The sequence below is a fragment of the Carassius carassius genome, chromosome 14 (genome assembly GCF_963082965.1).
Source record: "Carassius carassius chromosome 14, fCarCar2.1, whole genome shotgun sequence".
Lineage (NCBI taxonomy): Eukaryota > Metazoa > Chordata > Actinopteri > Cypriniformes > Cyprinidae > Carassius > Carassius carassius.
Genome location: NC_081768.1, coordinates 6048176 through 6071565, shown reverse-complemented (window position 1 = coordinate 6071565; position 23390 = coordinate 6048176). Strand labels below are relative to the sequence as shown.

The 23390-nt window shown below is 35.6% G+C and overlaps 1 protein-coding gene across 1 annotated transcript in view; it reads right to left on the bottom strand.

The window, feature by feature from the left end:
* Window positions 1-825: 825 nt before the first annotated feature.
* The window catches only part of pcdh15a (protocadherin-related 15a), a 164407-nt gene continuing 141842 nt past the window's right edge, over window positions 826-23390 (bottom strand). The window contains exons 25-35 of the mRNA XM_059565825.1: window positions 22293-22402; window positions 21959-22099; window positions 17717-17844; window positions 15492-15707; window positions 14229-14317; window positions 13353-13529; window positions 8548-8766; window positions 5942-5950; window positions 5421-5534; window positions 3674-3685; window positions 826-1994 (exon numbers count right to left, since the gene is read on the bottom strand). Coding sequence (XP_059421808.1) covers window positions 887-1994; window positions 3674-3685; window positions 5421-5534; window positions 5942-5950; window positions 8548-8766; window positions 13353-13529; window positions 14229-14317; window positions 15492-15707; window positions 17717-17844; window positions 21959-22099; window positions 22293-22402 — 2323 coding nt within the window. The 3' untranslated portion in view covers window positions 826-886. The remainder of the gene's footprint in view (window positions 1995-3673; window positions 3686-5420; window positions 5535-5941; window positions 5951-8547; window positions 8767-13352; window positions 13530-14228; window positions 14318-15491; window positions 15708-17716; window positions 17845-21958; window positions 22100-22292; window positions 22403-23390) is intronic.

Sequence of the window (23390 nt, the reverse complement as noted above, 5' to 3'; positions counted from 1 at the left end):
ATATAAATATTCTTAAAAAATAAACACTACTGTTCAAAAGTTATGTGTCGTTAAGATGTTGAAATGCTCACCAAGACTGCATTTATTTGATCAAAAATACATTAAAAACTGATTTTTTTATATTAAACTATCTATTTTGATATATTTTAAAATGTAATTCATTCTTTTGATGTCAAAGCTGAATTTTTAGCAGCTGTTATTCCAGTGTTCGGTGTCTCATGATCTTTCAGAAATGATTTCAATATGCCGATTTGCTTCTCAAGAAAAAAAGAATTTCTTATTATGTGGCACAAAAACAGTTGTGCTGCTTAATATTTTATTGGAAACCAGGATACTGTTTTTCAGGATCCTTAAATGAATAGAAAGTTCAAATGAACATCTTTAATTTAAAATAGAAAGTTTTTTAATAACAAATGTCTTTACTGTCACTTTTTGCTGAATAAAAGCATACATTTCTTAAAACAATCTCACTTAACAAAACAAAATTTTAAATAGTAGTGTGTTACATTTCAGAGAGCTTTTCATATTGCCAAAATTACTAAAAAAAACAAACAAAAGAAAAACAATTTGAAATCAGCAGAACAGTTTAAATCACTAAATTAAAAATAATGATAAAGAAAAACGGTTTAGAAGTAGAATGTTCTATACAAGAACACATTCACTCTGATCATATAAATGCATTACTGCAAATTCCTTTTCCTATACTTTTAAAAGAATCTTTATTATGATCCATTAGGGTTTTTCTTATAAAATACATTGTTATTTGCTTATACTTGTATGATTTCATTGTCAAAAAAATTATAAAATTAATTAAAATTATCATTCAGCAAGGAAGGGCTGCTTTGGGCGGAGCCTCTTATTTCGTTGTGATTGGTTAGTTTGGGAGCTAAGCTGAAGAGTCTGATTCTGATTGGCTGCCATCTGTTTCACTTGGTTTTAATTCTGTCTCTTTTAGAACAACAGTCTTGGAGACTTTAAGTCCTCCTTCGCAAGTGCTGTCATCTTTCACATCAAGGCGGTTGGCAGATCTGCCTGTGTTCTTGAGGATCCCTCTTAGCTTAGGTGCAGGAGTCGGAGACTGAGCAGGGGGTTCCGGAGACTGAACAGGAGTTGGGGTAGGTGGTGGGGTGGAGTCCTGTTGCACAGGTGGAGGAGAAAGTAAAGAGCAGGATGGGGCAGGAGGAGGGGTTGGCGGACTTCCCGGAGAGTCCAATATGAATTCTAGAGTGATCTCACAAGGCTCCACTGTCATGTAATTGGATATACTGGAGCTGAACTTCCTCAGGACGGGTGGAGTGGGACGCTGAGCCATGGGTGGGGGAGGAGTCTCACCATCACCCCCCGTGATGATAATGCAGGGTGGGATGTCCTTGCCAACAGAAATTGGACTGGATGAGAACATGAAGGCGGTTAGCAGAGGGTCATCAGGATCTAGAGATGCGTAAGAGTCCCGGCTCTGTCTCGGTGTCCGTTCGGCTAAAGCTTGCTGCTCAAACTGTCTGGCTTGTTCTCGGACCGACAGCTTCATTTCTGTGCCTCTACCACTTTGATCTACATCAACATCAAGCTCTTCCCTGCTGTCCTTAAGCCCTGCCTTCAGCTCTTGCTCCTCCCATTCGGCAGGGTCCCAAAGAGCCTGTCGGCGCAGATCACCGTAAAGCCCTCGTCCTCGAATACGGGACGGCAAGGACCAAGAAGTCATCGGGCTGATGGGGCTTGTCGGAGATGGGACATCACTGTCCAAAAACCCACTGACCCTTTGCACCTCCGAGTTGGGCTCAGGACTACTTGACGCTCCATCCTGGTAAAGCGGATTTTGTGTGGTGAGCGGCCGTTGATCCGAGAGGAAAGTGACATTGCTTTCTGACTTGGGCAACTTGTTGAGCAACTTTCCGTTTCCGGCACACATTTTGTGAGCGGCGATAGCACGAGAGGCAAAGGTTCTTATGAGACTCTGTCGATCTGCCTCCTCGATTACAGACTTTCTGCGCTTTCTGCAGCCCACAAGAGAAAATTAGAGGAGAGTAGATTGAAGCATGTGTGGAAAGAGACAGGAAGGAATTGAGGGAAGAGAAAAGCCATGGGAGGACAGAGCGCTAATGTCAAACTAAATAAAAATCCTTCACTTTAATTGACTTTGAAAGAGCTCGGCCAAACAAATTTGCTCAAGATTTTACATTCAGCTTTAAAAAAGCTCAGGCAAATAGTCTTAGTCAGGACTTCTGAGATAAATAGTCTTAACAATAATCTTTATACTGCATTCGATTCAGAAAGTCGAATTTCCATGTTCCTATTTGGAAAAATGCAATACAGAAATTATACAGTTTTAATGATAAACATTCACTTGTGAACCAATAAAATACAAATATTTAAAGAAAAAGATGTTTAAACACAGTTAATGAGCTTTTTTTGTTTAAAATCATAGGGTATACCCATTGGGTCAGTGTAAAGACTGAATCTGGCAGATCAATGACACAAGGAGAGTCTAAGCTATGTTGATCTCATATTTAATGTATTTTTTATTTTAATGCTATAGATGTATGTAGCTGTGATGAGTGGGGTGGGGCTGAGAGCCGTGGGTGGGGCCGAGAGCTGTGGGAACGGGTCGAGGCCGGTGGAGTAATTGGAAATGAGCGACACCTGCACCACTCGTCACAGTACCAAATAAGAATAGTTAATAGCCTACTATCGAATATATATGTGATATAGATTTTTTGTCTCCTTCAGGATAATTAAATCAAAAGGTTTTTAATAACTAAAGAATTTGTAAAATTATCATTAAATTATTTTATTAAGATAAACAAAATATGGCACCATTTATTTGGTACCAAAATATTTGTACCAATTCTGGGAGTCTTTTGTATTTATGTGGTTATTAAAAGCAAACTACTTTTATGATTCTTGTCCCACAAAATGGTGTTCCACCAATGGTCAATAAAAAATATGTACAGACTATGGCAGTACTGAAAAACTCAAATTTCCTTAAGATCTGCCTTTAGCCCCTGTTGTACCGGCAAAACAAAGACAGGCACTGCCATGTTTCTCTACACACCATCATCTAGGCCTTGAGCAATGTGATATAGACTGAGAAATTTAGTAGGAATACCCTGCTACATCCGACTTTGTATGGAACGCAGCAATAATATGATGAATGCAAGCAAGAATCAAAAGTGTGTATTTCCAGCTACGAAGCGTGAACATTATACACTAGCATTCATAAACCAGTCTGAAATCACTATCTGTTCAGATAATCTTCGTTCAAACATCAATCAAGATGAGCTGTGACACTGGCGAGTCTCAAAGTGAAGGACGTCAGAAGCGTGTTTGTTTGCTTTGAGGAGAGAACTGCGAGGAACCACTAGAGCCGGGAGGCGAGGGCTTTATCTAGCCAAACTACTAAAGCTTTAATCCACTACAGAGCTACACACAAGTATCTGTGCATTTTTTCTTTTTTAACAGTAAATAGTATCAAAATGTTCCTTTCAATATGCAATTCGACATGAATCAAGGGTAAAAACAGATGAAATGGTAAAGAAAACTAGCAGAGCAAGTTACACAGGGACTAGAAACTACAAACTACAAATGTAAGTCAAGAGGGATTTATAAAATATATTGAAAGCAGCGTGTAGGAAAGATCACTGCAGGGAAATGCAGCATATTTTATGATACTCACTGTAGTCCAAGTCTGGAAAATGCGGAGAGAAGATGAGAATGAATGAAACATGAGAGGAAAAACCCATGTAGACAGAGGGATATGATGACAATTTAACACAGGCAGGCCCTGTTCACAACAGAAACTTGACCACAAAAAACGCCAAATGTAAATGCACACAAAACCATGTTTCAAGAAGGTGTAAATTCAAATGTTTTTTTTATTAATAACATACATTACAACTAAGTAATATATACTGTAAGTGGTGGTTACAGTGGGAAAGTGTGATCGTATCTCTATTTAAAACGCAATGGAAAAGCACCGGAGTGCAAGGAATCAATGCAATGTAAGTGCTACTTATGACTGGTTTCATGATCCAGGGTCACACATATTATCAAATTATTAATTTAAATTAAATCAGAATTACAGAATTAAAACTATATATTTAAATTAAACTATATATTACAGTCATTTTAAATAAATCAAATTAATAACTTATTACTTTTGTTTTTGGGGTAAAATTTCTTTCAAAAATAAACAAATACATACACCAACAATCAGTCTGAGGGCCACAGAGTGACACATTAATCATTGTTTCACAAGGTTGCTGAAAGACCACTGTTTATATTAACCATCCCCCCCCCCCCCCCCAAAAAAAAAAAAAAATGTTTGCCCAAATACACGAGCAAACAAATTCTACCCTAATGTTCCTTTCTGTTGATGGTAATACACTGCTATTCAGAAACACGGTCCAGCAATCTCAGCATCTTTCCTAATGGATTCAATTCAAAACCGCGTCTTTTTCGCTGTCTATTTGTGTTAGCAGCTGCATTTGTTTTGATTGCATTAAATCAAAAGCACTTTAAAAGGCTTTACCTGAGGGACGCAGATGCTGTGCTGCGGCTATAATCTTTTAATCTATTAACATTTCATTCCACTCACAACAGCCTTTAGCTTGGCAATGGACTCCTGCTGCACCAAACCCACACATCCAGTGAGCACATCTCTATGGATGGACATATTAAAGCCAAAAACACAGCTAATTTACTAAAGAAACAATAACCTTTGGGATGTCAAAAAGAGAATGTTTAGAAAATGTCAAGGAAAAAATAATTTATTTTTCAAATGAAGAACCAGGTCAGGGTATTAAAGGGCTAGTTCACCTAAAAATGAATATTCTGTTATTCTATTATTAACGCCCGCATGACATTCCAATCATGAAAGACTTTCTTTTTCCTTCATGTGACACAAGATAAGATATTTAGCAGAATGCTCAAGCTGCTTTCGTCCATACAAATGTCATCAAAAATCATACACTTTGCCGCAATTTTGTTTTGTTGTATCTCATTCACACATATTTAGAATGAGTTCGAGGTCTGAACTTTAATGTCATACAAATTTGACTCAAGAAATTTTACTATGCAATGACCTAAATTTGACTACTTTTACTAAACTAAAACAAATGTGTGTAGAAACACTTGCCACTCAATGATTGCTGTACATTTCAAAAATAATTACAAAGAAATGCACATTAAATTGAAAGTAAATTTTTAAAGTAGTGTTAAATTAAATAATTATTATAATATTTTTGTGGAGTCCCAAGAGTCATACAGGTTTTGAACGATGACAGAAATCATTTTATGGCAGAATTTCCCGTTTTGGGTGAACTATTCTTGATTTTCTTACAGATACACAAACAAATCTTGTTAATCATCTCTCTGCTGTCTGTGCTGGAGGTTAAGGGTATTATTTAGGACGGGTAACTCACATGCTGCCGTCTCCCAGCTCCTCATAGAGATTGGTCGGAGCGCCACCTCCTGTCGATTTTCCGGCAGGAAGAGCTATCTGGATGCGGGCGGTTTTGGCACACTCGGCCTGCCTCCTGTAAGGCACCCCCAAAGAGTGAGTTTCCTTCTTTTCAAAAAGCTCATTTCAGCTGTTTTATGGGAGCATATGAGGTCTGGAGCTCTGGAAACTCTTATTTGAACTGTTCCAGCACTTTTTATTCATGCAAAGCAAAATATCATGGGTTATTCAGCACCTTTCACACTGAGATGAGGTGTTTTATTAGGAGGGAGCTGAACCTGGCTCATTTTGTACTCTATGAGGTCATTTCTGTTCATTTTCAAAGGCATCGCTATTGTGCTGGAATCAGAGAAGGCTGGAGTGAGTATGGCATTCAAGCTTTCAACTGCTGTTTCTGTTTTAAAGGACTGAACCGAATAACGAGGGTACGAAGGCACACAGTCTCTGGCTAATAATTTATCAAAAAGAAGAATTTGGACTTACTCTTTGAATCTGACCGCAGGATCCACATGCAGTGACAGGAAGTGCAAGGAAAGAGGAAGAAGAAAGGGACATTTTTAGATAATGAGGCACAGGAATAATTCAACAAAACACAAGCAATGTATATAATATAATATAATATATCTACAAAGCAACAGAGGAAAATTGGTTTAAGAAATGGATAGTATAATAAGGAAAATATATAATGGATAACATTGAATACTAACTATAATATAATATAATATAATATAATATAATATAATATAATATAATATAATATAATATAATATAATATAATATAATATAATATAATATAATATAATATAATATAATATAATATAATATAATATACAAACCCTAAAGAGGACAAGTTGTTTAAAAAAATGGATGGATAACATACTGTAGCATGCTAAATATGAAAATACAAGAAAATGGGTTATATTATATAATATAATATGATTTATATAAATATATCATTTAAAATTAATAATACTCTCTTGGCCTGTATGTAAATGCCTTAAAAAATATTTTCTAACCACTCTTTTTCCAGAAAATATTTATATTGCTTGTACATGAATTGCCATATGTGACTGTAATTGTCATTAACTTGGTTAATCAACTCACTGTGTAATAGATCATGATCTTAATTCATATTTTTAATCGACTAGGAGTCCAAACTCTAATTTCACAGGCCAGAAAATGCTCATAGTGTTGAACCATGCAGCCCATTTCAGCTGCTTCAGGTGTGAGTGCATAATTCATGCTGTAAAATGTGATAAGAGCACAGGATAACCCCGGTTTATCCCACATCTCCAGAGCTGGGAAACAATACAGCCTCTCTGTCTTTCCAGCTCTCTATTCTCCTTCCCATCTTTGTATTTCATCCACACACTCTCTCGTCCTTACCCTGGAGGCTATCAAAGATGCGCTCCTCTCAATATTATTTATTTAATCAGAATGCTATTATTCGAAAGACAGAGTCGGATCTTGTGTTGTGATATATAAGCTAACACTTATCCTTCACCTTTTATGCATCTTTAGTAAACAACCAAAAGAAACGACATAAAAAATGTCACTTCACCTTTAGTACAAGAGTGTAGTCACAAACTGAACTCTTTAATATGCGTCAAAACATCTGAATGCAGTCATGCATGCGTGTGTGTGTGTGTGTGCGAGAGTGAGCTTCATACACGTGCTGTAGGTGTGTGTGTTTAGTTGTTTGTGTTCGCTCTATGATTACCCATCTGTTATGTATTTACACAATAGCTGATGACGGACTCACTGGTGTGTGCAGAAGGTCAGGACCACACTCACGTCTCAGAGGAGCTGCTGTGTGTGGAGAGCAGGCCCATATGCTGGGCTTTCACGAGTAGATGTGACTGATGGATCGAATGCCTGGGATATGTCACAAATGCTTATAATTAATCTGCTTTCACACAGAGCTGGCTGGGAGATTAGCCTGTTAGCATGGCTAATTACTGAAAAAAGCCATTTTATACCTGGCATCCAATACTCATCTCCCTCACCTACTGTGTGTGTTTTTCCAGCCTGTCCTCAATGCTCTCAGAACTGCAGAGGTTACAAATAGAGAGTAAAATGTCTTCATGCGTGTACAATAGCAGCTCTGAGATGGAAGGTACAAGAAATATGCTGTCTTTTTTATGTTTATATACTTCTTAACCGCTAGCTAGTCTTGTAATCATAGTTCACTTTTGACTATCGACAAAATTCACGTTTGCAGGTTACTCTGGCAAAAAATCTCACACTTAGAAAGCAGCTGTTGAAATATAAAGTTACATAAGGGGGGATGCGATTTAACAAATCCCATTTACCATAGTCATGAAGAAATATGAAGGGAATATGAAGAAAAATATATATACAATTATTTTTGTTTCTTTTTGTACACCTTGAAAAAAGCAACTACACCTAGACATAATAATAATAAGTATTATTATTGTTACGTTTCTTAATTAACTGGCTGTTAATTAAAAATATTATTATGATGGTTTGTATTTATTGGCTAACTATAATTAATAAATGAATAAACTAATATTACTCAAAATAATAAATAATAATAGTAGTAGTAGTAGCAATGTTATTGTTATTATTATTATTATTATTATTATTATAACTTACTGCCTGATACTAAAATACTACTGCTTCTACCAATAATAATTATGTCAGTTATTAACTAATAATACCCCACTGAAAACAAACAAATAAAAAACCTGAAACCTGAAACTAGTCTAAGCTGTTTGGATGGTTTTAGAGCTGGCTTTAGAGTGGTTTTGACCACTTTGACCATATATAAGAACACCACTAAAATCTGTACACTGTCAGGCTGCACAGTAATAATGCAACTATGTGAATGATTTATTTATTTTTGAAAAATTGAGAGCAAATTAAAAAATATTATATATATATATATATATCATAATAAAACGGTAGGAATAAAACTGAACCATAATGAAAAACTAATTTGTTTATGTACAATTATATTACAAATATACAAATACAAATTAAAATAACTTTTTTCTTTAACTGGTCAGGCTGGGAGACCAGCTGACCAATCACCTGAAACCAGATGAACACCAGGATTTTCTACTCACTGTTTGTATGTCACCATGACGATGAGAATAGCAGGGATGCAGCACAGAATGATGATGATGGCCAGTGCCAGCAGAGCCCCCTCTGTGTAGCCCACTGCCTGCGCAGCCTTCTTCACACTCGCCGCGATGACAGGAGAACGGATCTCCAGGATCCGCCCGCCCTCGCCCAGGAATGGCTGGAACTCTTTATTAATGTCCAGAATCTTGCCGTCCAGAAACCTGTCAAACACACATTGAGCAGACATTTTAGACAATAATTTTAATTTCAATCTTTTTTCAATATGGACCTGTAGTACATTAAGCACACCATAATCACAAAAAAACAGCATTAGCACATAAATAAATAAATACACTGTCAATACACAGAATAGTCTGTACACTTTCAGGCTGAAAGGCTGAAAGAAATTGTGATCCAATTAAAAAATAAAATAAATACTATACTATAAATAAATGTAATCATAAAGCAACTGTAGGAATGAAACTAAAACTATACTGAAAAATATTAAAACAATATAACAATAAAAAAACCTGACATTCGATAATAAGACAAAAACTGTGTGATTAAAAAGTCAAACTGTTCCACAGATAAATACCTGTACAGTAAGCACATTATAATCACAAGACTGTACATTTCCGCTCACATACACAGCATGTTTATACTGTAGTAACTATGACAGCCTTGAGATGATTGACAGCTACATGTTGATAACATTCAGTGTCAATCCAAACATCTTCGGCAGAGAAACGGGAGCCAAGAATCCTGCTAATGAGGGCAGCATCCGTTCAGCTGTATTTAGCCTTTTCCAGTCCTTCATATGGGTTACTAGGCAACATGATATGGAAATCCTGATTCTCCCCTGCATGTGTAAATGGCTTGACTGTGCTAATATCAACCTGAGTTATTATGATTTAATATCTTGATATAGATCTGATTAGCAGAGCCACTCCAAAGCAGAGCAAGAGTACTTTTCTCATCAGTCGACATGAAATGTAAAAAGACTCTGCTTTGTTGACACTGTGTTGATCAATAATGTTTAAATAGACCTGCATGTTAAGTACTTCATAAGTATCCACGGCAGACCAATTAGTCTTGCTGCAGCAGAACACTTCAACAGAAGCACCTAGTAAACAGGACTGTTCAAACACAATCGATTATCCAGGTTTAAAGACTGATGAAAGACTGGGTATGTTTGATCTATGTGGTCAAACAGACCTTGTACAAAACCACGTGTTTATTAGCACCACAACATCTGAAGAGTTTCCCTTTCAGCTTTAAAGAATTGAGGATGAAAAGATTTAGATTTTCAAGGTGAACCGAGTAACTCTGTTGCTATTCTGAATTTACACCTGTAAACACGTGCTCTCCACGTTCCATCAGTTCAATCCATTTGACTGTAATTCATTTCTTCTGTTAAACACAAAAGATGATATTGAAAAATGTCTACAGTGTTGTTTTATACTCCATAGTTGAAATATTCTTCACCTTTGGTGTTCTGCAGAAGAAATGTGAATAAATAGTGAATAAAAAGTTAACAAAATCAAAAGAACAGGTTTGAATTTCTAAGCTGATTACTGGACTTACACTTACTCACACAAATAAAATAAAATAATAAATCAAATAAAATGTCCACACAAACATACACATAAAAAACATAGAAAAACCACAAATGATATTTTTTAAAGGCACAATTAAATAAAAAAAGAAAATTGATAATTCAGTCTCCCTCATGTTCTTCCAAACCTGTATACATTTTTTCTTCCAAAAAAACACAAAAGAAAAATGTTCTCCATAGAATTCTAAAATCCATATCCAATAATGACTCATGCACTCTATTCCAAGTCTTTGTTAAGACATACAATGGTTTGAAAAATAGTGCAAGGAAAATAGTTTTCAGTATTTGAAGTAAAGCTGAAATAGCATATATGTATATAGATTTATGTATCAGTATGGTATTTGCTGGTTCACTACATGGAAAAGGAATGGAACAGGCTCAAGCGGGACTGAAGCACACAGGACACAGAAAAGAGTGATGAACACACTGCCAATACTTTTGTTACTTTTCTAAAATCAAAGACACTGGAACCTCATTTCAGACTGTTAGATCCAGGTTTAACCCCCGGTTTTACCTACAAGCCCTTCATCTCTTTGAATCACGTCCCTGTTGTGGAGGAAGAGAAACAGCATGGGTTAACTCACACTGTTACAGACACGCAGTGTGAACGTGCTCAACAATGGCTGCCTGTTTTTAGCGCATTTCAGAATCAACGGGCTTCGAACCAGCAGCAGGACTGGATTCATCCATAGAAAACACCACTGAGAAGTGACCAGATGGATTCTGGAGAAAGGAACTAGTTTTGTGAGGGGAACTTTTGTGAATGCTGAGGTACAGCTCAGACTGTAAAGCTTTAAGAAGCGGATTTTGAGTTTTATGACCTGAGACACCAGAAAACAAACTTGTCTCTAGCAGAACAGGAGAAGGCTGGAAAAAAACTCAGCAGTCAGCTGTTCTCAGGAAGGAAGGTACATGCACACAAACAAACACTCAGTCTGAAGAACAGCCAAATGGAGACAGATAGTGTCCACACACAATAATATGTCCTCATCTGTAACAAAGAAAAATTGCAAATGAGATCTCTTTAAAGGCAAAGTTCAGTCAAAAATTTAAATTTATCATTTACTCTTCCTCATGTTATTCCAAACACAAAAGAGGATTGTCCTTTTTTTCCATACACTACCAAGAGAACCATAAAAATCGTCTTTGTAAGACAATATTTTAGTGCTAGGAAAAAAGGAGTTGATAAATAGTTAAATAGTTGACTGAAATGATCTCAGAAATATATACAAAAAAAATGCTAAATAACTGAAATAATGAGTAAATAATTTTATTTTCTAGAGAAATTACTGAAACTAAAATAGGAATAAAGCTATATAATAATATTAATAATATCACATAAAAAAACTACTACAACCTAAAATTAAATAAAAAATGTAAATATAAAAATAACAATGGTTTCAAGGCTCTCAAAATTCATTTGCAGCTCAGCATTATGGACAACAAACATAGATGAGATTTCAGAGTGACAGAGGTTGAACAAACAACAACAACAACAACAATAATACTACAATAACTTTTCTTTGAATATCCCAGTTGGTTCTGTTAAACAATAAAGAGATAAAATGGAGAATTCTGCTGGAATTTCTTAGATTTTTTTGCCTTAGACCCTAACATTAAATCTTAAAGGGTTAGCTCACCCAAGAATGAAAATTCTTGCTCTTCCAAGACTTTCAGTGGGGGTAAGCGGTTGTTTGTTGTCAACAGTTCGGAAGACGTGAAATAAAGTGTGCGAATCTGTAATAAAACGTCCCTCACACGGCTCGTGACGTAGCGAATCCATGCATTTTTGAAAGATAAATATCCAGATTTCAAACGTAATAAACATTTCTTTTCTCACTTTTGCTGACTGTTGAGAACTGGAAGACACAGAGGCAGAAGATGGAAGACATATGCGTCGCAAAGGAAATCCTCTTGGCTTATTTCGAAATCCTAAAATGTTTTTCTTTACAAATCCTCGTTTTGTGCTTTTAATTCGTGACCAGCGTTTTGTTTTGTTCTCTTTCCACGCTCATCTCTAACCATGCAGTGCTGACGAACTACAACATCTGCCTACACGTCTTCGCTTTCCCAACAGTCAGCAGAACTGAGAAAAAAAAGTGTTTATTACGCTTGAAATGTGGAAATTTATCTTACAAAAATGCATGGATTCGCTTCGTCACGAGCCGTGTGAGGGACGTTTTATTACAGATATATTAACTTTATTTCACGTCTTCTGAACTGTTGACAACAAAGTCACGTACACCTAGTATGCTTCGTGGGTGAGTAGAAGATGAACGAATTTTCATTCTCGGGTGAACTAACCCTTTAAATCTTAAAAAAGTAATTTAAAAAAGTTATAGATTTCAATACACGCTTAAACATTTTACATGAAAAACTTGTAAATGATCTCTTTCTGTGCAGTATTTCAACAAACGTTTAATTTATGTCTTTATTTCTCTAAAGAAATGTTACCAGTAACCTCTAAGGTATAAAATGTTCATCCGGGCAGCTGCTCTGCTTTGGTAGAGATACAAACAGAAGCAGAACACATCTAACATTGAACAAAATAAAACATGTTAGAGAGTAAAAAGTGTGTCTAGAAAGGCAGAATAAGGCAGGTGGTCTGTGATCTCATGTGCTTGTTAATATGAATGAGATGTGTGTGTTGGCTCAGTAAATACATATTTAAACAAAATCCTGATCACTTGTGTTGGATCTCAGGGATAGACGCGTCTCCCTGCTGAGTCACGGGGCACAGCTGAGTTTAAATGAGCATATTGCTCTGTGTCTGGACTTCAGGGGGCTTTTCTCCTCTCGACCGATGAGGACAAGGTGCTTCCTGTAGAACAGCTGTTCACAAAGCCAGTTTTATTTCCCTTTTCTCCTTTCTTTTTTTCTTTCATTTTTGCCACTATTATGTAGACTAGAGATATGTCATAATAGCAACAGTTGTTTAGATTTTTTCTTATATACAGATATAAAAAAAAAATTGTCAACTTTATGTTCTGAAAACAAGTTGTTTTGTACAGAGGAACAAAATCAAGCAGTGATGGTAAGATGAGGAGGGAAAAGGATTGAAATGTTGCAAGCCAGATTTAAACTCGAAATGTCAAGACAGCACGATATACTGTAGCACAGAGGACAAGGCTCTGACTTTTTCCCCTTTTTCTAAATGTTTGCAAAGCAGGAGTGGCTGTGTGTTTGGCTTACTTGAAGAGCTCTTGTCTGGAGATGGCTCTGTTGGTAAGAGGGTCGATGGCATACACCTGCAGGTCTGATTTGGTGTAGTCCTCAAGTTCATAACCTTCTCCGTGCCGCCGAGGGCCGATCGATTCCAGTATCACTTTAGCACCCGGGATCTGATCTTGCACATAGCGCTCCAAAATACTGTGGGGAAAACATATGAAATGAAATTACAGTACTTTATCTACCTCAAACATTAAAAAGCAAAACCCTCTTAATTTCTGATACTTCTACTTTATAAACAAAACAAAAAAGCACTGAAGTTATCTATTTTTGCTAAACCTGAAAGGTGAATCTCAGAAAACATCCTAAAATTTAAAGAAAAATAACATATTTTGACACATAAGTTCATTTTATTCATGTATTTCACATTCTATCACTGATTATTTTCCATTAAGGATCATGACAATCATCTTGTCAGATTATTTTATTTTTTTCCATAGTAAGGCGATAGATATAAATATAATTGTTTGTGAATATTTTTGTATATAATTGTTTGTGAGTTTGTGAATACTTCCTATAACTCATGTGTGAACCATACAGAACATTAAATAAATTAAAAATGTAACTGTCATTAGTTTGCCATATATACACCTGACTAGTATTAAAAAAGCAATCATTTAGTCTTTTATTATGATTATTCTGCAATCTACTGAGCATAGTGGTTGTGTTTTTCTTATTGAAATTTGCCATTTGAGCTCAATTCTGTGTTTTAACAATTGAGATGGCCTTTTAAATCAAAGCAAGTGGGAAAACAAAGGCTGCTGACAATGCAGGAAACACTTAAATGCCATTCAAGGAAAGCAGCAGTGCAGAGAAACACACAGAGGGAGGAATTCTCACCTAATCAGCTGCTCTTTATTCTCCTCCACCACAGTGGGCGGCACATTAGAGACCACAACCTGCATGTCCAAGGCATTGACAACGGACACCTACAACCCACACAGAATACAAAAGAGACAGAGGATTTGTAGTTTGTATGCACAAGTGATACAGAGCAGGCTAAAATAATCAGATCCTGATATGTTTCAACATGATGATGATATATTTTATTTTCCCCAAAATGGCTTAAGAGTGATTTTTGCTTAATCAGATGAATGATAATTTTAAGCAAACATTTACTTTTACCAGGCAAATTAAATAAATATTTTTTTTGCTGTTTAAAGCATCACAACTAAAACACAGTTTAAAAAATGTAATTTAAACCTGAAAATAAATCTAATTTTTGTAATATTTTGGGAAATGTCATGACATAAATGGTCAGGTGTTCTTGCTTCCATTGAAGCACTGGATGACCATCTGGTTCTTTACTGTATTTTTGATCAAATACATGCAACCATGGTGAGAAACATTAAAAAATCTAAAAAAAACACACTTTTTATGGTGGTTTAATTTGCAATAAAAAAAGTGTTAAACTGAAACAATTTTCACACTTTGTGAGTCAGACCCCACTGTATACCATCCAGCTTTAAAGTGCTATTTGTGGTTGTATTGGTCTTTAATTCACTTGGCCAATAAGGGTGTAGCATCCAGATGAATGCTTTCAGAATCACTTTCTACACCAGCAGAAAATTCTACTGCTAATGGAAATTGAAAATGACACAAAAATTATTGACGATGTTTAAAACCCTGATGCACACATCAGTTCCAAAATCCCTCTTATTTTATTTGGCGTTCATTAGCCAAGGGATTTCCAGGAATTGCACAAGTCACTGGCTGCAACACTTCAGGAGATACAGCAGCATAAATAATTCAGATGACACAAAAACAGTTTATTTATATATTCATTACTACACTAAGTAGTGCACAAATACCATATGCACTCCTGCACGCAAACATTTATTCAAACATAATGTATTTACCAAACCAAATTGACACTCTGGAGAGATGTTTTCCCTTAATAACAGTGCTGATTGTTGTTATGCAATTTAGACTCTTTTTAAATTATTCAGTCAGTGATTTGATTTGAACCCCAAACATAAATTTTGCATAACCCGAGGAATGAGAGAAAACGTCATTTCTCAAAGTGACGTGTTTTGTGTTCGAATCATCATCTTGCTTGAGGTGCATGAACAAACATACAGGTAAAAGGTCACGTGCACTCACCACCACATTAGCCCTGCCGCTCAGTCCCTGCCCATAGTTGTCTGTGGCGATGACCTCAAACTTGAAGTAGGACCGGCGCATGTTTCTGAACATGATGGCGCTCTTGATGATGCCAGTGTACGGCTCAATGACGAAACTGTCCTGACCCTCAGCAGTGGGGGGGATGATTAGTCTGTAGGCCATCTTACTGTAGTTTCCCGTGTCGATATCTGTTGCCTGAAGCACATGAAGTTACATGCAGAAACTTAAATGAAAACAAATACGATTTTGAGAAATTCACATTATCTGGTTATTACGTCTGTCAAGTGATTCAAGTGAATTGCACAAAAATTTCCCCTGAAAAATTACCGTCATAATTGAGATGAGAAAAGCATTGAACGGACATTACAAAACAGCTATAGAAAATATATATTTTGATTCAACCTTGCATAAAAATAATAATAATAAAATGAAATGATGATATGATATTTGATATTATGAAACTAAAACCACCAGTAGATGGCGGCAAGTTACTGTGTTAATGAATGAGTCATTCAGTCAACCAATTTGTTCAAACAGCTGATTTCAAGAAAGTGACTTGCTTGCTTGCTGTGGCTTTGCTTGGAACTATATTAACTTGCGTAATTGAACAAAACAGAGAGTTTTGACAATATTGTTTCTAAAATGTAACAATATTAACTTGATTATTGAACTATTGCTTAAAATTAATATATGTCAATAAATGTACTAATAATAACTTCAACACATAATTTTTCCTTAATCAAGGCACCAAACTAATGCATAAAATCGACAGAACTGCTGGTTATATAAAAATAATTAAAACTAGAATACTTTAAATGTTATAAAAACACAATTTTGTCTGAACTATCCCTTCAAAAGCCTTGCTGGAAGAAACAGAGAATTAAATACAAAATCTCCACAGCTTCTACTTCAGTGATGACCTAGAAATGTAATAATACCCATATATCATCAGATTGTACGCCTTAATGCTTTTTATAGATGTTAAAAGACTCAATTTATGAGATAACGGTCACCTTGCGGTAGCCTAACACAGATCCCGGTAGGTACTTTACAGGTGTTCATCACTTGTCTTCCACATTGTCAGAATGGAGAGAGAAGCTGTCTAAGCACAGTTACTAAGATGTAGGGGGAGGTGAGCAGATTTGAACAGTGAGAGAGAGATTGTACTCTAGTGTTGACAGGTGTGTCAGGATGTGAACAGCAAGTTCTTCGCTGTAAAAATGAAATATAATGTACTGCAGACACCAACACCAGCAGAACATTTCAAACCCCTTGAATTAATCAGCATTATTCCAGTGTATTCTGCTGGTATTGTGCTTAACAGCACTACCACTCTAAATGTGAAAACACAACAAATCATATTTAATATTATGATTCTACAGTTAATGCAATGCCATATTTAGTGGCAAGTTTAAACAAATTTAGAGATCAGAATTATCTCTGAAGTATCAAGTGGCACTAAAGACTGGAGTAATGGCTGCTGAAAATTCAGTATTGCATCACAGGAATAAATTACATTTTAAAATATATAAACAGATTTTTTTTTAAATAATGTTTTACAATATTACTGTTTTTACAATATTTTTAAATAAATAAATGCAGCCTTAGGATAAGATTTGTTCAGAACTATTTCAAATGTACAGTATATGAATCTTCAATTATTATTAATTGAATTGGTTCAAAATTTTATGCATATAGATCTCCCTGTGGAAAAAAAATCTTGATGCCTCCATCCTGCATATCTGAACTCTTGCGTAATATTCATTCAAAATAAAAATAAAAAACTGCATTGTAGTGTCAAACCTGGACATTTTAAAAGCTGAATACAATTTCAGATTACATTTCAGAGATTATGAGTAAATAAAAATATTTTAAAAACTTCAAATGAAGTATTTTTAAAGTGTTTTGTCTGTTTTTGGTCCATACAATCTGCCATTGCAAAACATATGAAGAGTCTTCAAAATTTCTCTTTTTGTTTTCTGCACAAAGGCTGACATTAGCGTAAGTAAAAAAGACCAAATGTTTGTTATTTCAATGGCAAGTGCCCACTTGCCTCCCTTCAACAAATCAGTCAGGACTACAGGGTGAGCGTTATGTCACCTAATAAATATTCATGAATCCAGCCTAAGGTTTATAATGTGCCCTCATGACATTTCAGTTTGTTCCTCCACTGCTGCCTAGGAATAAATAACACATATACTCACCACAACTTTCAGTACTGTGGTGAAGGTCTTAGTGTCTTCAGTCACTCCACCGATGTAAAGAGACCTTGTGAAGACCGGAGGATGATCATTCTCATCTTGCACGTCGATGAATAACTTCGCCGTGTTAGCTGGTTATATTTAAACACACACACAGAAGAAACAGACCTTAGTTTATGGAAATATAAGCCCTATTTGTCACAGTTTGAATAAAAAAGCCAGCGTTAATGTAAACACACGCAGCCACTGCAACCCTCTCCACACTGTGGCAGACGTGAGAAATATGCTCTGTCAGAAAGCATTTGTCTTCTGCTCCACTAAACGACAATATATAAAGTCATCTGGTGTTGATCTAAGCACACACAGGGGAAAGCGCAGATGAAGAGCTGTATATCATTGCTCAATAAGAGAGAAAAGAAAGAAATGAAGAAAAGAAAAACAGGTGGGGAAGTGTGTGAGAGAGAGAAGGTGTGCCATTCACGTTATGTACAACAAAATTTACATCAAAGTTAAAACAAGACTCATGGCAGAACACATAGACACACACTATCTTTCTCTCTCTCTCTCTCTCTCTCTCTCTCTCTCTCATGTTTGTGATTTGAACAGTTTTCCTATCAAAAGCTTGTGATCTGAGGTGGGTAGTAACAAGTAACATTTACTTCGTTACATTTACTTGAGTAAATTTTTTGGGTAACTAATACTTTCGGAGTATATTTAAAGATAGGTACTTTTATTCTTACTCAAGTACATTTTTAGTGAAAAAATGTACTTCTACTTCGTTACTGTGGGCGACGCTCCTCTCGTTACTTTATCTTAATGCAATACAATTTATAAATGCTTCAGTTTATTCCAAACGCGGAAGGCCAACAATTCACTAAAAATGTTTTTTATACTTATGAGCTATTTTAATTTGTTGAGATGAGTGAATTGGTCAATTAGTTAAATGTGAGCCAAAATCATCACAATTAAAATAACCAAAGACTTAAACTACTTCAGTCTGTGTGCAATGCATTTATTTATTACACAAGTTTCACAATTTAAGTAGAAATACTGAAATAAATGAACTTTTCCACGACATTCTAATTTATTGAGATGCACCTGTACTGTATATACACACCCATTACATACATTTTATCTATATATCTAAATAAGCCAATAGATATACAGTATATGATCCAAAGTAACTAGTTACTAACTACTTGAGTAGTTTTTTTATCCAATACTTTTTTACTCTTACTCAAGAAACTACTCAGACTATTACTGTTAGTTTTACTTGAGTAAATATTTCTATAGGTACTTTTACTTGAGTACAGTTTTTGGGTACGCTACCCACTTCTGCTTGTGATGTGCTCAAATTTAACATGAAATGGATTTTGCAACCCATTTTATTTCTGTAATGTGGCTTATTTCTGAGTGAAAATTCAATGAGAAACAACAACAACAACAAAAAATGTAGGATGGGATTTTTGCATCCATTGGGATTTGATCAAATCATAAAATATGAGCCCAATTGTGTGTTTGCGATCGGTTTTGGAAGACTCCTATTAATCTACTGAAACACCCACATTTTTAGAAAGCCTCTTTACATGACATATCCCAGTAGACATTATACTTTGTCATTTGCAGGACATATTTTTTTCTAATGCAATTTTGGGAGTAAATCTGCAGAATGGATAATGGCTATAATGTGTTAAAGTTTGCCCATTTTCAAAAAGCTTTTTATTGTTACAATGTAGATATATAAACAATATGCAATGTTTTTTTTCATGTACTATATGTCCCTTTCTCTCTGTTTTCTCTAGTCATGTAGAACAGAAAACAAAAAACAAAAACAAAAACATTCTGCTGCATAGACAGTCAACTTTTATTAAAACCCAGAACTTTTATTAAAAACTCTTGCCAGCAAATCTTGCCAGCAGTGAACCACCCCTTCAAATAGGACTGAGAAAACTACACGACAACTGAAAGCACAATCAAATCAGGGTTTTAAATTAAAAGTTGACTGCCAATAAAAAAAGTTCTTTCAGAGACGGAGCAAGGTATTTGATTGTGATGGAACCTTTTTTTGAGCATGCACTGAAAATTGTTTACAGTAAGACCACAAAAGGGTGTTAAATAAGCACATGGAACCCGAGCGGCAACCTCCCGCTCTCCTGCGTGAAGCCAATAAGGAAGTGACTAAAACTGCAATTCATCGACTGGCCGCTTGAGGCTGGCTGCAGAAGGGAGTCAGTCTCATTGTCTCCCCATGTTAAAATGCCCAACTTTACAGCAGAAAAAAACATGTTTACAGCCTGGTGCAAAAACTTATTCTGGTCTATATAGCTAATTTTACCCTTCATGACAACTGTGAGGAGGGTGAATTTTTTTGTAACTCATCCTTTTTAATTATATTAAGCCTTAAAATTCTGCATAATTAAGGGCGTGGTCACTTGAGTGAGAGGTGGATTCTGCTGCTGAGACCGCTGTCGCGCTAGGTGGGCGTGGCTTCAGCAACCAGCTCCCGCCTTTTTGCCTATTTTTGATTACCCCGGAGTGACGCACTGCCAAGATGGCGACGGCCCACTCCGCCCATTTTTGGTTTCAAAAACTCTCTTTGGAAACCTATGGGTGATGTCACGGACACTACGTCCATGTTTTTATACAGTCTATGATAGAACCACACACAAAAAGACTGTATCCACTAAAATGGATAAATTTCATTAACATTGCTTTGTAATTCAATGTATGTATGTGTGTTTCTGTTTCCATCTTAAAGCGATCTGAGCTGTATTCTGCTCTCGTCCTTCAGCACACATCAATGAAGTTTTAATGCACACAGACCGCTGGAGGAAGATCAGACCTCTCACAGGAAGAGGGAGATGTGCTCTGCTCTACCTGTGCTGTCTATCTTTCAACCTCAATAAACTGCATGAGCTCTACACTTGTGACCTTTCCAATAACTCCTCTAACTGAGATTCAGCACATGCATTACACTGTACTGCAGATCACCAGCTCTCTGGTGCTGTATTGATTACTGCCGTACAGTGACATTTCCATAATTAAAAGTTGTGGTTTATCCTATTTCTGTTAGTATTTTAAATAATAAATAACAATAGCCAATTACAATAATGAATAATATTTAGCCAAATAGCAAGTTACATTTGTAATTATCCTATTTGAATAATGTAGTAGGCAAGACTCTTTATGATTACATATCAACATTCTAAATAAAGAAATCATGTAAATTAGTTTAACGGCTAAATCTCATACCTAAAAACATATTCACTACCAGTCAAAAAAGATTTTGAATGTTTTTTTTCTTTTATAATTCTCTTCTGCTCACCAAGTTTGCATTTATTCTATCCAAAATACAGCAAAAGCAGTAATATTGTGAAGTATTTTTACTATTTAAAATAACTGCTTTCTATTTTAATATAATTTTAAAAAGCAATTTATTCCTGTGATCAAAGTTAATTTTCAGCATCATTACTCCAGTCACATGATCCTTCAGAAATCATTCTAATATGCTGATTTGATGTTCAAGAAATATTCATCATTATTATTATTATTATGAATACAAGGAACCAAAGAACAGCATTTATCTTAAATAAAAAGTCAGTAAAATACTTCTCTTTTTTTGGCAAGAATTTAGCAAGGGTGCTTTAAATTGACCAAAAGTAATGATAAAAACATTTAGAATATTACAAAATATTTCTATTTCAGATTAATGTTGATCTATGGATCTTTCTATTCATCAAAAAAAACTGAAAAAATTCTACTGTCACAATGTGCCTACTGTGTTGGAGCGAGGAGATGTGGGAGATTCCAGAACAATCATAGACATTAATGACATCAATAATACCAGGGAACAAGAACGTAGCACATGGAATCAACGTTTAGACTGGACACAGGACTCTGAAAAACACAGGGCTTAAAGACTAAATGGGGAACACAATGAAACAATGAGCATAATCAAACACGGGAGAAACTGGGTCATGGGGAACACAGTGGCAGTCCAAGGCTGTGACGTCTACTTTTAACATAATAATAATAATAATAAATGTAAAAACAAAACAAAAAAAATGTTCAAAAACCTATGACTTGTAGTGTAACTAATAATAATTAATAATCATCCATCCATCCATCCATATATATATATATATATATATACATAATATGTTTTGTATCTGTCATTTATTTCACTCTAAAGTCCTTAAATAAAAGCCTTAGAGAAGATGAAGTGTGCTTCAGTGTTGTTCTTACTTTTGGAGGGAGCGCGTAGACTGACGAGGATGATGGCGAGGGAGTCGGCCTCCACGCAGAGCACATAACTGGCCACGCTCTCGTAGTCCAGAAGTTTATTTGTGTAGATGATCCCAGTGCGGTTGTTGACCATGAACTCACCTGATCAGAGAACAGTTCACAGCGCCTTTAACACCAATGATGACTAGTAATTCAGGGTTGTATCTTATTCACTAATCATCCAACTCAACCAGGAAAACAATGCGCTGCTTAGTTCTAAATATTTTTCTATTCTGTGTCAAAGAATCACATTTGCACACAGGTTTAGTGAATTCCCTTCAGGGTGAAAACTCACCTCCTTCATTTCCGCTCACTATGGAGTAAAAGACAGTTGTGTTGACGGCTGCGGCCAGAATCATTCCCACAGGCGTCCCGACAGGAGCGCTCTCACTCACCGGACTAAACCTGCAGAAATAAAGCAGAGCAAATGACAAACTTCATTCAGCATTTAAACGATGGTGGAGAACTGTCAGTTCCAGTGCAGATACTGTGACATAAATGTCAGTTTCCTGTTGAATATCGCATAAACATCAGAGCAGTTCAACTGGCCCTCCACCTCCACAAAAGACCTACAGCATATGCAGAAAGAACAGAAGGACTTTGCTTTAAGAGGTGAAAGGGTTTAATTACTGTATTTAAAAGCAGCACACATGAATCACGAGTCTAAAGAAAAATCAATTTCTAAAGATTTTGTCTACAACATGAGCTGACCTCTGAGGCCAGCGATTCTCAGTTGAAGGGTCAGAGGTCTGTTCTAATGAAAACAATGTTTCATGCAAATTATAAAATGCTAAAACTAGTTCGGTTAGAACAATAAATACACTTTAAGATCAACTTAAATTTTTTGTGGTTGATATCAAGCACTCAAACCATATACATTACTGTTCAGAAGTTGGTGGTCTGTATGGTTTTATATAATTATTTTTTGAGAGGGAAATGATTACTTTCATTCAACAAGGATGCATTAATTATTCAAAAATGGCAGGAAACATTTACATTGCTACAAAATATTAAAATTTATTTCAAATGAATGCTGTTGTTTCTGACTTTCTATTCACCAGAGTATCCTAAAAATAAATAAAAAATATTAAGCAGCACAAATGTTTTCAGCATATTATATCATCACGTGATCATGTGACACTGAAGATTGTAGTAACAATGCTGAAAATTCAGCTTTGCATCACAGGAATAAATTACATTTCAATATATATATATATATATACACACACACACACACGTGTGTGTGTGTGTGTGTGTGTGTACTATTTTAAATAGTAACAATATAAAAATGTTCCTGTATTTTAGTTCAAATATATGCAGCCCTCCTAATCTTAAATCCTAATCTTTTAAACAATATTGTACATACATGTATGACACCAGTTATCTTTAGCCA